At 44.3% G+C, this 16084-nt stretch overlaps 1 protein-coding gene across 1 annotated transcript; it reads left to right on the forward strand.

Annotated features, from left to right (window-relative positions):
- On the forward strand, nt 1-4510 carry LOC308163266 (troponin I, slow skeletal muscle-like; the record flags this gene model as incomplete). Its single annotated transcript, XM_080537449.1, has 6 exons — nt 1-21; nt 1961-2002; nt 2521-2652; nt 3057-3146; nt 3372-3548; nt 4412-4510. 6 exons carry the CDS (start codon nt 1-3, stop codon nt 4508-4510), a joined length of 561 nt encoding a protein of 186 aa, XP_080393575.1.
- Between the last annotated feature and the right edge of the window lie 11574 nt (nt 4511-16084).

Below are 16084 nucleotides of genomic sequence, written 5' to 3' on the forward strand. Positions count from 1 at the left end.
ATGAATCCCAAAATGGATAAGGTGAGCCCTACTGTTTTACACTGTTCTATACTGTTCTACACACAAACACACACACACACACACACATACACACACACACACACACACACACACACACACACACACACACATACACACACACACACACACACACACACACACACAGACACACACACACACACACACACACACACACACACACACACACACACTATCCGATGTACTTACATGTGCCAGTGACCTGGCTAGGTTGGCATGGCTGGCAGCCAAGGCTGGCTCATCACTGTTATCTGTCAAGGATCCACATAGTTGAGACCGTGACCACATCCAGGAAGTATTTAGTAACTATGCTCTATATGGTTAGGGTTAGGGTTATGCTCTATATGGTTAGGGTTATGCTCTATATGGTTAGGGTTATGGTTATGCTCTATATGGTTAGGGTTAGGGTTATGCTCTATATGGTTAGGGTTAGGGTTATGCTCTATATGGTTAGGGTTATGCTCTATATGGTTAGGGTTATGGTTATGCTCTATATGGTTAGGGTTAGGGTTATGCTCTATATCAGGGGTCCCCAAACTTTTTTCTGTGAGGGCCACATAATTTTTCCTTTCTGTGATGGGGGGCCTGGGTTGGTCTCTAACATAAAATAATATGGAACGGAGTGGAATGGTGTGAAATGGAGGCAGTTGCGCAAAGCAATTGCGCGCAGGAGAGCACTGGTGGATGCAAACAAAGTCTAAACAGTTGAATTTGGATGGAATTTATACCTATAGTGATATGTCAATGAAATATAATCAGTTTTACAGTCTGATACTTGAGGGAGGACCCTCATCATACACGGGGGGACCCATGAAGCAGGGCTGTCTGGGGGTCCTTAAACGAGCATAAAACCCTTAATTTCTTGCATTCTGGTGAATTTAGATTTTTGTGCCCTTTCTGCATCAATTTATGGTGGAAATGTCATTATTTATGTAAAGGAAAACACAATATTCAGGCACCAGATGACCATTCAAAATGTAATGTAATATAATGCAATATAAGGCTCTCAGGCATTCTGTACTTTCAAATATGTATTCTCCTTGAGCAGTCAACATCAACTATCAGCTATTTCGCTAGCAAACACGAAAGCTAACTTATTTGCGAAACAGCGCCCCCGCCACCACGTCGGTGCAATGCCGCAATTGCAGTTAGAAATTACACGTTGTTCAAAGGGCCGGTCCAAGTGTGGGGGTGGGCCGTGTTCGGCCCGCGGGCCGTAGTTTGGGGACCCCTGCTCTATATGGTTAGGGTTATGCTCTATATGGTTAGGGTTATGGTTATGCTCTATATGGTTAGGGTTATGGTTATGCTCTATATGGTTAGGGTTAGGGTTATGCTCTATATGGTTAGGGTTATGCTCTATATGGTTAGGGTTAGGGTTATGCTCTATATGGTTAGGGTTATGCTCTATATGGTTAGGGTTAGGGTTATGCTCTATATGGTTAGGGTTATGCTCTATATGGTTAGGGTTATGGTTATGCTCTATATGGTTAGGGTTAGGGTTATGCTCTATAGGGTTAGGGTTATGCTCTATGGTTAGGGTTAGGGTTATGCTCTATATGGTTAGGGTTAGGGTTATGCTCTATATGGTTAGGGTTAGGGTTATGCTCTGAATGGTTAGGGTTAGGGTTAGGGTTATGCTCTGAATGGTTAGGGTTAGGGTTAGGTTTATGCTCTGTATGTTTGAGCTCATTAGAATGAAGGTATGGTGGTTAGGCTTTTACAACTTACGTTTATTTCCGTCCACTTTTAAATTGAAGAGGAAGAAGTAGGATACAACCAAATTATTTGTAGCATTTGTATGACCATCACACAACCTAACAAGGCAACATACAACTCTTCAATAAATGAAAGATGTCACTAATCTATTAAAATGATATTTTCAAAAGTCGACAATACAAATCACATGTTTTTTCAACAGCCGAAGTCGAAGATCTCGGCTTCGCGCAAGCTCTCCCTCAAAGTAAGTTGCCACGCATTCTATTTTTTTTTATTTTCAATTAATGATTTAGAACCAATACAATATTATTGATGCCTATTTCCTCCACAGTCATACACCTGGCTGTCAGTAGTCATTTATTAAAGCAAGTAATGTTTGGTAAATGGACTGACTTATACTGTAGAGCCTTTATCCAAAGCACTTTACAACGGCCTCTCATTCACCCGTTCACACACACATTCACACACCAGTGGCGGCAAGCTACCATGCAAGGCACCGGCCCGCTCACTAGGAGCAATTTGGGGTTCAGTGTCTTGCCCAATGACACTTTGACATGTGGCCAGCCGGGGCTCGAACCGCCAATCTGCCAACCTTGCGATCATTAGATGGCGGCTCTACCTCCAGCGCCACAGCCGCCCCATTCTTAATGCAGAGCTGTAGAGAACGGGTCTGTCTGGTGTCTTGATGGGTTAGATAGAATCAGGTCCTCTGTCTTTGGTGCGCTTCTGCTATGATAGATCCCTCCTCTCTTATCCAATCAGATCCTGCTCCTAACCAGGGCCATGGAGGCACTAGAACAGGAGTCACAGGACAGAGATGACGAGAAGGTGCGCTACCTGGGAGAGAAGCTGCCTCCCCTGCATCTATCAGGAATGTCAATGGACGAGCTACAGGTAAGAGAAACGGGAGGTCAAGACAATCGAGAAAGCACACAAATTGAGAAAGTGTCCAATCAAGCCAATGTTTTTGGTCTTTCAACATGATTATGTTAAACGGACTGCACTTATATAGCACCTTTTTTGCTGCTCCAAAGCGCTTTGCAACGGCCTCTCATTCACCCATTCACACACACATTCACACACCAATGGCGGCAAGCTGCCATGCAAGGCGCCGGCCCGCTCACTGGGAGCAATTTTGGGGTTCAATGTCTTGCCCAAGGACACTTCGACATGTGGCCAGCCGGGGCTCGAACCGCCGATCTGCCAACCTTGTGATCATTAGACGGAGACTCTACTTCCTGCGCCACAGCCGCCCGGTGATATAATAATGATTACATTATTGATGTTATTTTTCTCAGAAAATTTGCAAGCAACTTCATGCAAAGATTGACATTACGGATGAGGAGAGGTACGACTGTGAAGCCAAAGTGAACAAGCACTACAAAGACGTAAGTCTTCTAGAAGCACAAAATCATGAATATCAAAAATACATTTGACAACTGACAATTTGGATAAAATGAAGTGAGGTATGAGGTAGATTAAGTGCTGTGTTTCATATTTCACATGCGAGAGAGAGCTTAATCTACGTATGTATGTATGAATCACAGCCAGGTGTCATCTCATGTGATATCTAATAATAACCTACCTTCTTCTTTATTCAATGAAACCAAAAGATCCATGAATTGAAGTTGAAGGTGATGGACCTCGGGGGTAAGTTTAAGAAGCCGGCCCTACGGAAGGTGCGTGTGTCTGCGGACGAGATGATGCGAGCCCTCCTGGGTAACAAACACAAGGGCTCTATGGACCTGAGGTCCAACCTCAAGTCTGTTAAGAAGGAGGAAGGAGACAAGGTAAGCGGAACCTGCCAAGCACACACACACACACACACACACACACACACACACACACACACACACACACGCACGCATGCATGCACACACACACACACACACACACACACACACACACACACACACACACACACACACATACACACACACACACACACATACACACACACACACACACACACACACACACACACACATACACACACACACGCACACGCACGCACGCACACACACACACACACACACACACACACACACGGTCATAATGGTAAAGGTACAGTCTGTAACCTCTGTGTTCTGTATGATCACAGCACAAAACAAACAATTCCAACATAATACATTAATTCACAACCAAAAATATTACAATTTAATCTGATCAGTGCACCGTGCACTCGCAAATACACTTTTTTTACCCAGAAATGAATTGCAGATTGCCAGAGCTGTTTATACTGAGGTCTGTCTGAGTTGACAGTTTTAAATGTCGGGTGAAACTGAGGATCAGAGGCAACATTTGAATAGGGCCGTTTGTTGATATTTGGTGGTAAGTCGTCGTAAGAGCTTAGAACTATAAGGTTCTATCTCCGTCTAGGGGAGTTCAGAGATATTGAGCGTCAAAGTTTTTACATTCCATTATGTTCTGTGAGACGGAACCTTTGTATTTTATGAATTACTAACTAAAAAATGTAAACATTTTAAAAATAACACCACACAGGCATTAATAAACACCTAATGGATCAGATTATGTAAGAAACTCAATTTTGACAAAAATGGAGATAGAACCTTAGAATTCTAACTTCCCGATTTGAATAGGGCCGTTTGTTGATATTTGGGGGTAAGTATCGTTGCTTTCTTCCCCCTATCAGGTGGTAGGTGCTGAAGTGGGCGACTGGCGTAAGAATGTGGAGGCCATGTCAGGTATGGAAGGCCGCAAGAAGATGTTTGACGCAAGTGGCGGCCAGTGAGTACCGTACCACACAGCCAGTGAGTCCCTTACAACACAGCCAATGAACGGGAACGCCACTTGGAACAAAGTCCATGAATTAGAACGACGATGAGGATGAGGAAGAGAAGATGTGTAATCATTCAACTTTTACTCAAAGCCAACAGGTATACAATGCATTATAATGCACTCTAATGCTTTGTACGACTTGTGAACCCCCCCGCCCCATATGTTGTATTATCAACTCAAATATTAAGTGCTTGAGTACTGAGTATTCAAATTGACAATAAAACATTAAAATGGCATATGTATGTATCCACCATACAGGCTAGCACAGTATAGAGACAGCATGGGGTTAAATTGTGAGCTCAGTCTCTAGGATTCGACACCAGGGAAAGACAATTTAGTTATTTGTAAAAGGTGAAAGTTTACTTTTGGTTAAAAGAAAACCAAATATTTGACTATAACAGTCAGTTAGATGACGACTCGAGACATGTTATGTTAAACGGGTATGCAAAAGAGGTTAGTTAAATAATTGATATACTTCCAAAGCACTTTAAACTGTGAGCTGCTGTGACCTAAACGCTTTTGCTTTCAGCTTTAAGCTCATTTAGCCAGATTAGCTAGGCCTACAGTTTTTAGCGCTAATAGAACTTCAAGCGCAATGCATGCAAAATACTTTACGGAAAAATATATAAGTATTATCAAACTAAATAATGGTCTTTGTAAGTCATGTAAATGGGGGCAAAGGTGCGAATAAGTGAAGTAGGTCGGATATAATTAATGTCTGAGTACTGAAGAGCTCACATACTTCCTGGCTCCACTTTCAAATTCCTTGCAGATTTTGCCATAGGCGTTGTATCAGTGGGGGTGTATAAACACTGAAACCATAAACCCACCCATTCAAAACCTTCTCTGATTATTCCCAGATTTGTTATGACTCGTATTCATGAAGAGTGACCGTTGTGACTTTTAAAATTTGAAAGTTACAAGACCATGTTCGAAATGTATTTTTTGTTGTCGAAGACTGGCTAGAATAACAATCCGGGACAAATACCTGTAAGCATTCATTGGAACACAGAATTTCGTAATTACTAGAAATAACCCAGATCCCCCCAAAATTATGTGGAATGTTTGTGTGGACCCAGAAGTGATGACCCACCTCGGTAATCGTCTTAAAAGACAGGAAAGGCCTCCTGTGCTCCTTAGGGCTTTCCACACTAAGGTTTCTCCAGGGTTTAGACTGGCCCAGGGCTATGTGACCCTCAATTCACACATGCAGTGTTAACCCTTGGGTGATCTATGGGGCTAATCCCTAAAAAATCGGTCTTAACCCTGCTCCCGAGCAGGGCTAGCTAACCTTGGGATAACGTCAGCGCTAGTCCACTCAAGTGTGAACAGTCGCTTAGCCCAAGGCTAAAAGCTTTGTTAGCCTGAGGCTAAGGAAGCTCTTAGCCCTAGGCTACGCACAGTGTGAAAAGGCCTCTTCAGCGCTGAGCTCAGTGATTAAACCACACAATTAAACCCCTTGCTGTCATCGTCACGCACGAACCATGTCTTCTATGTAGGCGACATACAGTATCTCATTATTGATATATATTTTGTGAAAAATAGATGTACTGTATGTGTTTTATTATTTATGACCTTCTTATTCAACTAGAAAATAAATCAACTTTGAAAGATTGTTATTGCCCACGGGTTTGTCAAGGGAATTCACACCAGTGTCTTGTTTCTCTTTATCGGCAACGCAGGTATGTAATGAAGGCACATGACAATGGAAAGCAGCTTAGCTGTTGAAGGATTTGTGAGAAGATAGATGTCATTGTGAAGGTGGCAGTTGCGTTATTAATACTAACAGGTGTTACTCATTATTGAGCCTTTATTTATCCGGGGGGACACACTGGGGCTATCGCTCTGTCACCTAGCATGTTTTAGTTTAGCCACACAAGACAGAGGTTTGCCTTGTTTACGCTACACCTGTTAGCTAGTTTTAACCATGATTTAGTCCTTGGGCCAAACCATTTTTCACTACCAAATTCTGGGCAAATCCTAGATGTGATTTTCTTATTCCTATACATCCCTAGATTATGTTTTGATATGATAGACCTTTTGGATTGGCAGCTTATTAGTAGTTATCACCTCGTAAATGTACGGAGTGCTTTTTTCAAAACCGGAGTTTTGCCTAGAAAAGTCCCCTGCCATATATTGCTCCCCTTCGTATGATTCGCGCCTAGCTGTGGTGTGGTTGTGATAGAGACATGAGCCTTTTCATGTTCTTTATGCGCCTGAGTCTCCTAAACACGTAGAGACCAACCCCGAGTCGATCAATGATTCCTACGATGAGCTATGGTAACTTTACCGCACCTACCCCCTACCGATGAATGCCTAATTTTTGCGGTTTTCCGGAGGTATTGTGCGGTAGGTGCGGGAAAGTTACCATAGCTCAGCGTAGGAAGCTCTAATCGACTCGGGGTTGGTCTCTACTTGTTCAGGAGACCCAGGCGCATAAAGCTAACCTGGCTCATGTCTCTATCACAAGCACAGCCCGAGCTATGCGCGACTGACGCGAAGGGGAGCAGAATATGGCCGGGGACTTTTTGATGGGTAAAACATTTTACCTAATAGATATCACCATGAAACTTCCCAGTTGATTACTTACATTGAGACAATAATTTTTTGTATTACAAGTTTTCAGAAATGTTCTGTTTAAATATGCAAATGATGTATTATCTACTTAAAATATGAGTTAATTTGCATATCTTTAAAGAACATTTGGACCACAGATTGGATAAAGACAGTAATTAATTACTATACATCCCTAGATTATTATTTGATGTGATAGACCTTGTTGGACCTTGTTGTTGGTAGTTTAATACATTATCCCCTCTTAAAGTATGGACTGCTGTCATTTAAAATGTGTGTTAGCCTACGTTCTGTACGGGAGTGGACCCGAATGCAGGACACTGAGGCGGAGGCAGATGAACAGTTACATTTATTTAGCCCACAAGGCAGTGAAAGCTGTAGGTGTATGGAGTCCGGTGGTAGGTGTGGTCCAAAATTGGGAGATGTTTTCTGATTTCTGCCACCCTCAACAAAGTTCTCCATAAGTCCAGGTTTTGGGGTGACACCAGGTTTGAGTTGGAGTCATCATAAGAGCAGTGGATGATGCTGTCCATCATCAGAGCAGTGGATGATGCTGTCCATGATCAGAGCAGTGGGTGATGCTGTCCATGATCAGAGCAGTGGGTGATGCTGTCCATGATCAGAGCAGTGGATGATGCTGTCCATGACAGAGCAGTGGATGATGCTGTCCATGATCAGAGCAGTGGATGATGCTGTCCATGATCAGAGCAGTGGATGATGCTGTCCATGATCAGAGCAGTGGATGATGCTGTCCATCATCAGAGCAGTGGATGATGCTGTCCATGATCAGAGCAGTGGATGATGCTGTCCATGATCAGAGCAGTGGATGATGCTGTCCATCATCAGAGCAGTGGATGATGCTGTCCATGCCGCTTTCTTGGCAGGTTGCTGCTGCATTCACCTGAAGTTGGATCCATCATTAGACTTACACTTACTGCTGATGATGTGGGTCTCTGAAATAGAGGAATACATCTAGTTTGACATTAAATTACCAACCTTATTCTAAACTAAAATATTGTCAGGGTGCAGTAATTGAGGCAGATCTCATTACAACTTAGAGGGGCTACAAACAAGGAATCTTCTGTAAATTTTATGTAAATTAAGTTACATTAATATTACTACAATATAAAACCCTGTCTCAAGCCTGGGTACACAACAGGCTACTTTGCTAGTTTAGCTAGCTAACTAAAGTGTTATTAACTATAAATAATAATAATGCATTTTATTTGTATTGCACTTTTCATTCAAAAGAATCTCAGAGTGCTACAGAGTAAAAAAAACTAAAACATAATAAGTTAAAAACATAGTAAAACAACTCAAAATAAATCACAAAAATGAACACAGTTCAACAGTCAAAGGCCTGTCTTAAAAGAGTCCAGGCTCTGTATTGCCCTTAGCTGGCTAGGAAGGCTGTTCCACAGGCTCTGTACTGCCCTTAGCTGGCTAGGAAGGCTGTTGCACAGGCTCTGTACTGCCCTTAGCTGGCTAGGAAGGCTGTTCCACAGGCTCTGTACTGCCCTTAGCTGGCTAGGAAGGCTGTTGCACAGGCTCTGTACTGCCCTTAGCTGGCTAGGAAGGCTGTTCCACAGGCACGGCGGAGCCGAACAGAAGGCTCGGTCCCCCATGGTGCGGAGCCTGGTATTGGGGACCTGGAGGAGCAAACTGTTTGAAGACCTGAGGGTGCGGGTGGAGGTTTGTGGAGTGATGAGTTCTTGTAGATAGGGAGGTGCGTGTCCGTTGATGCATTTGTGGGTGAGAAGAAGTACTTTGTAGTCAACCCTGAATGAGACAGGGAGCCAGTGTAGTGTAGAACGGGGGTTATGTGCTTGTATTTGTGGACTCTCATCAGGATCCTGGCAGCGCTGTTCTGGATGTATGGCAGCTTCTGTATGCTTTTGCCAGGAATCCCGAAGAAGAGCGGATTGCAGTAGTCAAAGTTCACAAGTTCTCTGCATCTGACAGGGTTAGAGTGGGACAGAGTTTGGAAATATTTCTGAGATGATAGAAGGAGGTTTTGCACAGGTGTTTTATATGGTCACTGAAGGTCAGGTGAGGGTCAAACCTAACCCCCAGATTTGAGACTGAGGAGGAGAAGGGGATGACTTGACCCTCGAAGGTGAGCTGTGATATGGGCGAAGACTGAACCTGGTGTGGGGTGCCAACAAGAAGAGCTTCGGATTTGTTACTGTTTAACTGAAGGAAGTTGTTGTTCATCCATGCCTTTATCTCCTCAAGACAGGTGGTGAGACATGACATGGCTGCAGAGGGGCTTGGGGCAGTTTTAATGTAGAGCTGTGTGTCATCAGCATAACAATGGAAAGACATCCCATATCTGGTGATGACACGACCGAGGGGGAGCATGTAGGTGATGAAGAGGATGGGGCCGAGAACCGACCCCTGTGGAACACCACAGGTAACAGGGAGAAGTCTGGACTTGCATCCTCCCAGTGAGACGTATTCAGTCCTGCCAGAGAGATAGGACTGAAACCACTTCAGTGCAGAGTCTGAGAGTCCAATGGTGGTGTGGAGGCGCTCTAGGAGGATAGTGTGATCCACCATGTCAAATGCTGCTGTCAGGTCCAGGAGGATGTCATTAGCAGTTCATTCGTCACCCTTAGCATAGCCGTTTCTGTACTGTGGGCTGAGCGAAAGCCTGACTGAAATCTTTCAAACAGATTGTTGTGTTTGAGGTGATCCTGGAGTTGGGAAGCAACTTCCTTCACTAGCACCTTGGACAGGAAGGCAAGGTTGGTGTATGACTTGAGCAGAGCAGTGGGAATGGGGTCCAGGGCGCAAGTGCATGATTTCATTCCTCTAAGGATTTCCATAATGTGGCTCTGTTGAACCTCTGTGAAACATGGGAGAGATGGCAAACTCCCAGGCGAGGGGTTGGTAGCAGAGGGAGACAGAGAGGAAGAGCTGGGCATCAGAGAGCGAATGTTGTTGACCTTGGATCTGAAAAAGTCAATGAAGCTGTTACATCGCTGCTCTGTAGCCTCAGTAGTGGGAGATGGTTGTGGCTTCAGGAGATGATTTATGGTAGAAAAAACTAGCTAGCTAGTTATAATAATAATAATAATAATAACTTGCATTTATATAGCACCTTTCAGGGAACCCAAGGTCGCTTCGTTATCTAACCAGTAACCAGCTATACATTACCACTAACTCTAAACTAGCTTGCTAGCTAAAGTTACCTGAGGTAACTTACCTCTAAATATGGATCTGGCTGGGGCTAAGTTAATTTATTTGAGGAGGTAAACACACACTTTATTTGTTTTAAGCACTTTGTTTTAGATTTTTATTCTGGAAAACTATGTAAATTAATGCATATTTTAAGTAGATAATGTATCATTTGTATATTTAAACATACAAATTCAGAAAACAATAAATGTACCCATCCATGGGTTTGACCTTTCATCTGACTCCGCCTCAGTGTCCTGCATTCGGGTCCACAAGTCCCCTGCCATATTTTGCTCCCCTTCACGCCAGTCGCGCATAGCTCGGGCTGTGCTTGTGATAGAGACATGAGCCAGGTTAGCTTTATGCGCCTGGGTCTCCTGAACACGTAGAGACCAACCCCGAGTCGATCAGAGCTTCCTACGCTGAGCTATGGTAACTTTCCCGCACCTACCGCACAATACCTCCGGAAAACCGCAAAAATTAGGCATTCATCGGTAGGGGGTAGGTGCGGTAAAGTTACCATAGCTCATCGTAGGAATCATTGATCGACTCGGGGTTGGTCTCTACGTGTTTAGGAGACTCAGGCGCATAAAGAACATGAAAAGGCTCATGTCTCTATCAAAACCACACCACAGCTAGGCGCGAATCATACGAAGGGGAGCAAGATATGGCAGGGGACTTTTCTAGGCAAAACTCCGGTTTTGAAAAAAGCACTCCGTACCTTTACGAGGTGATAACTACTAATAAGCTGCCAATCCAAAAGGTCTATCATATCAAAACATAATCTAGGGATGTATAGGAATAAGAAAATCACATCTAGGATTTGCCCAGAATTTGGTAGTGAAATGTTCAATTTGGGGGTTTGGCCCAAGGACTAATTGCTCTCTCAAATCAATCAGGCGTTCAACTGATTCGCAGGAAATCTGTCTGGAGATGTGATTAGCATTAGCAAGTTTAATATGCTCATTGTTCTCAAGAAATGATTAGCATGAATTCACTAAATAATTTCTTCGGTTCCACTTCCTCTTCCACGTAATCATCAACGCATTTATTAAGCATGATTTGAATAGTCTACTTATTCTTCTTTTAAAGGTAAAATCAGTTGAACTACCCTGTCGTTACTCAGTATTTCACAGTATTTCTTACTAGGATATACGTGGATGTAACATTAGTGTATTTATTGCACCGGGAACAATTACATTGAGATATCATGGATCACACAGTATGATGATTGTTGTCTCGCAGAATAAAGTCTGCTCAGTGTGACTGAAGTCACATGAAACTCACTTTATCTATTCAACTTGACCCATCTTGGAATATGTGTCACGGTCTTCAAATCTCTTGTCTATCTCTTGTCTAAAGTATTTCTGATCAAAAACTGTGATTTTCTTTTTTTGTCATCAGACAAAATCACACTTCAAGTTTTGAAGTACCCACGTGTTATTTTTTCGAACAGTTTTACGATAGTTAAATACGTGTACTTATTATGTTTACAGTACATGACCGGTCTATATTTGCATCTGTGTTGTGTTGTTTCATTGATCAAAGATGCAAGCTTCATGAATATGAATGCACTTCGCTCCAACTCATCAGCAATTAATATATATAAATTGCATATATATTCTTCTGAAGAAGTAAATGAAGTGTACAGTATTCAGCTAGAGTCAAACACAAGAAGGGACCATCATGAATATGCTTTGTAGTACAGTAAGCTTCATCATAAGACCTGGGACTATCACACTCTATATGTGCATGGATCAAGGACTTCCTGTCCGACCGCCCCCAGAGGGTGCGGGTGGGCTCCCACACCTCCACAGCCCTCAGACTCAGCACTGGGTCCCCCCAGGGCTGCGTGCTAAGCCCCATCCTCTACAACCTCTACACCTACGACTTCACCCCCGTCCACCCCAGCAACTCCATCGTAAAGTTTGCAGACGACACCACCGTGGTGGGCTGCATCTCGGGGGGGGACGAGGCGGCGTACAGGGATGAGGTAGAGCAGCTGAGCAAGCTGTGCAAGGTTAACAACCTGCTGCTGAACCAGTCAAAGACCCAGGAAATCATCGTGGACTTCAGGAGGAAAAAATCTGAGGTCCAGCCCCTGCTCATCGACGGAGGGAGCGTGGAGAGAGTCTCAACCCTCCGATTCCTGGGGGTGCACATACAGGATGACCTGTCCTGGAAGAACAACACAGCAGCCATCATCAAGAAGGCACAACAGCGGCTCTTCTTCCCGAGAGTCCTCAGGAAGGACCACACCAGACAGGAGATACTGGTGGCCTTCTACCGCTGCGCAGTGGAGAGCATCCTCACCTACTGCATCTGCAACTGGTTCTCCAGCTGCACAGCCGCAGAGAGGAATGCGCTACAGAGAGTCGTGAGAACGGCCCAGAAGATCACCGGCGCCCCCCTCCCCTCTCTGGAAGAGCTGTACAACACACGCTGCCTCAGGAAGGCCTCCAAGATCTCCAGAGACCCATCCCACCCTGGGTACGAACACTTTGCTCGGCTGCCCTCGAACAGGCGGTACAGGACCATGTTCGCAAGGACAAACAGACTGAAGCTCAGCTTCTACCCCAGGGCCATCCAGGCCCTGAACACAGCAAAGACCTAGGTTCTGGGCCCTGGACAGTCTGGACGGATTGATGGCAGCTGCTGGATTGAAAAATCAGGTGTAGTGCTGAGGCACAAATGTGTACATTTCAAGCCTGCAAACTGCGACACTTTAAATGAATGTGCAATAACACTATGTGCAATATGACAACCCTAGGGTACATAAGGTTGCAGAGAAATAGGAAATGTTAGAATAGGTATAGCATAGCATAGAGTACAGCACAGTGTTTTATCTGTACAGTACAGTATAGTATATAGTGGATAGTGTACATAGCCTTTATTTATGTAAAACAGCTCCTTTCCCTTCTTGTTTTTTTTAGTTTTTTTTTCCTTTCCTAGCACCAGGGGAGCCACCCCTCCCAAATTTCGTTGTTTGGTACCTGTACTATATCAATGACAATAAAGACCATTCATTCATTCATAACTTTAAACATTGTACAGTCAAAACAAACAAATAAAACATACCTGATGGTAAAACATGCACACTTCATAAATGTTATATATTATATGTACTTTAATTCGATGCCCTTCACTCCAACTCCTACAATATAAAATATTAATATTATTATTATACAAAAATATAATGTCATACTGTAACTTGTCAGAATCAGAATCAGAATTATTTTTATTGCCAAGTATATTCGCACATACAGGAAATTGACTTGGTGTGGTTGGTGCATAAGACATAAGGACACAGCACAACAATATAATAAAAAAACAACAACAATGTAATAAACAACACGAGGAGCAATATACCTTATAATTGTTAACTGTGGACATCTCTGACTTTTCAGACCTCTCCAATATCTTCACTGTGTATTTATACCCCTCAGTGTCTAATTTAACCTTGGAAACATGTAGTTGAGCCAGAGTCTTGCTGCATTGTTGCATTGTTGTCACATATGGCTGACTGGCTGTTGTCACCCCTCAGTCGAGTCATCTCAAGAATGAGAGGGACGCACGGGCCAACTATAGCCAGAGGGAGAGGTGAAGGGAGTGACAGATGGAGGGAGTGACAGAGAGAGAAAGAGAGAGGGGGGGGGGGGTGGTACAGGTCTGAAAGTGAATTTACTCAGTGCGTGTGTGTGTGTGTGTGTGTGTGTGTGTGAGTGTGCGTGCGTGCGTGTGTGCGCGTGCCTGTGTGTGCCTGTGTGTGTGTGCGTGCGTGCGTGTGTGTGCGTGTGTGTGTGCTTGGCAGTCATTGCCCATGCTGATAAACTGATAGGGAAAGTAGCTGGCTGTCCTTGTACCGACCTTTGAGATCAGATCCCTAAAAGAACAATGCGGCCTGTTGTGTTCCAGCCTCTTAGATTTGTCACAGCCGTTAAAGAGGTGGTTGTCATGCCAACGGAGAACTGCTGCGAGATGGGGATTACCTGAGTAAAATGTGGAAGCTCAAATTCAAGTGACTGCTGCCTACCACGCTTGTCTATTACTGTGACAGAATGCATTGGCATGTAAAGATGATGTCTGGTTGACAGCATCTGTCTGTCTGTCTGTCTGTCCTGCTGTATGTCCTGCTGTCTGTCTGTCTCTCTCTCTATCTCTCCCTCTCTCTCTCACTCTCTCTCTCTCTTTCTCTCTCACTCTCTCTCTCTCTCATATATAAAAACGGTATGTTTTTAGGCACAGAGTACTGATGATTTGGGGTGATAGTGGGGCAAAATAAAGTACAGTAACTCTCACTTGCCACTAGCCATCATACCGTGCTAGCGAGTCTCCTTTGAAGAGGTCAGAGGTCATAGGGGCAGTCCTTCAACACCTGGTCCAAGAGGCTACTGTCAATCATAGGAGCTGCATAACAAAAGATCATATAAAAAGGAAGTATAAGTCACTTCTATTACAGCAAGTTCTGACTGTGTTGTAGGAGGAGTAGCGTGTAGAATAATTAAAATAATAATAACTAGAAAAAAGGCTGATAGGTAGTTGAAAGGTGAGAAAGACGTGTGGTGAGTCGGCATCCACACACACCCACTTACACTGTCATCCTCCCACGCGTTCACACCAGATTCTCACTCACGCACACACACACACACACACACACACACACACACACATTTCTTCTATGAGCTTTGAGTTGCATTTCATGTACGAAAGACGCTATATAAATAAAGCTTTACTTACTTACTTCTTAATTTCTTTGTCACCTTTTTTTAGGGTCATCCAGTTAGGAAAATTCCCTTTAATGACACATCTCCATCAAACTGATGCACTATATTTTAAGGCCACTTGATGGCAGCCAACAGCCGGCCTACTAACTACCACTGTAAAGAACACGGTTGCTAGGCTCCAGAGCGTTTCTCAACCTCAGTCACGGTACCCTTTAAAAGTATGCAAAATCTTGAGTCATCCCAGTCTTAAATGTATTAAAAACTCTCTGCATCATCTCTCTGACAGCCAACACACGCATGCATGCACGCACGCACACACACAAACACACACACACACACACACACACACACACACACCATACGTGGTTATTGAGAGAGACGGGGGGATAACTGTGACTTACTATCAATGGGAAACCTGCACCTGGGACGATGCGAGGGATGGATGAGAGGCAGGGATGGATGAGAGACAGGGATGGATGAGAGGCAGGGATGGATGAGAGACAGGGATGGATGAGAGGCAGGGATGGATGAGAGGCAGACAGGGATGGATGAGAGACAGGGATGGATGAGAGGCAGGGATGGATGAGAGGCAGGGATGGATGAGAGGCAGGGAGGGATGAGAGACAGGGATGGATGAGAGACAGGGATGGATGAGAGTCAGACAGGGATGGATGAGAGACAGGAATGGATGAGAGGCAGACAGGGATGGATGAGAGACAGGGATGGATGAGAGGCAGGGATGGATGAGAGGCAGGGATGGATGAGAGACAGGGATGGATGAGAGAGGCAGGGATGGATGAGAGGCAGACAGGGATGGATGAGAGACAGGGATGGATGAGAGGCAGGGATGGATGAGAGGCAGGGATGGATGAGAGACAGGGATGGATGAGAGAGGCAGGGATGGATGAGAGGCAGGGATGGGTGAGAGACAGGGATGGATGAGAGACAGACAGGGATGGATGAGAGACAGGGGTGGATGAGAGGAGACACGGAGCTCCTGGTCCACAGCCAATTGTACAGTCCGCCAGTGGAACCTTTGCGGTTTCTTT

This window comes from Nansenia antarctica (genome assembly GCF_963989245.1).
Source record: "Nansenia antarctica genome assembly, chromosome: 8".
In the NCBI taxonomy this organism is placed as follows: Eukaryota; Metazoa; Chordata; class Actinopteri; order Argentiniformes; family Microstomatidae; genus Nansenia; species Nansenia antarctica.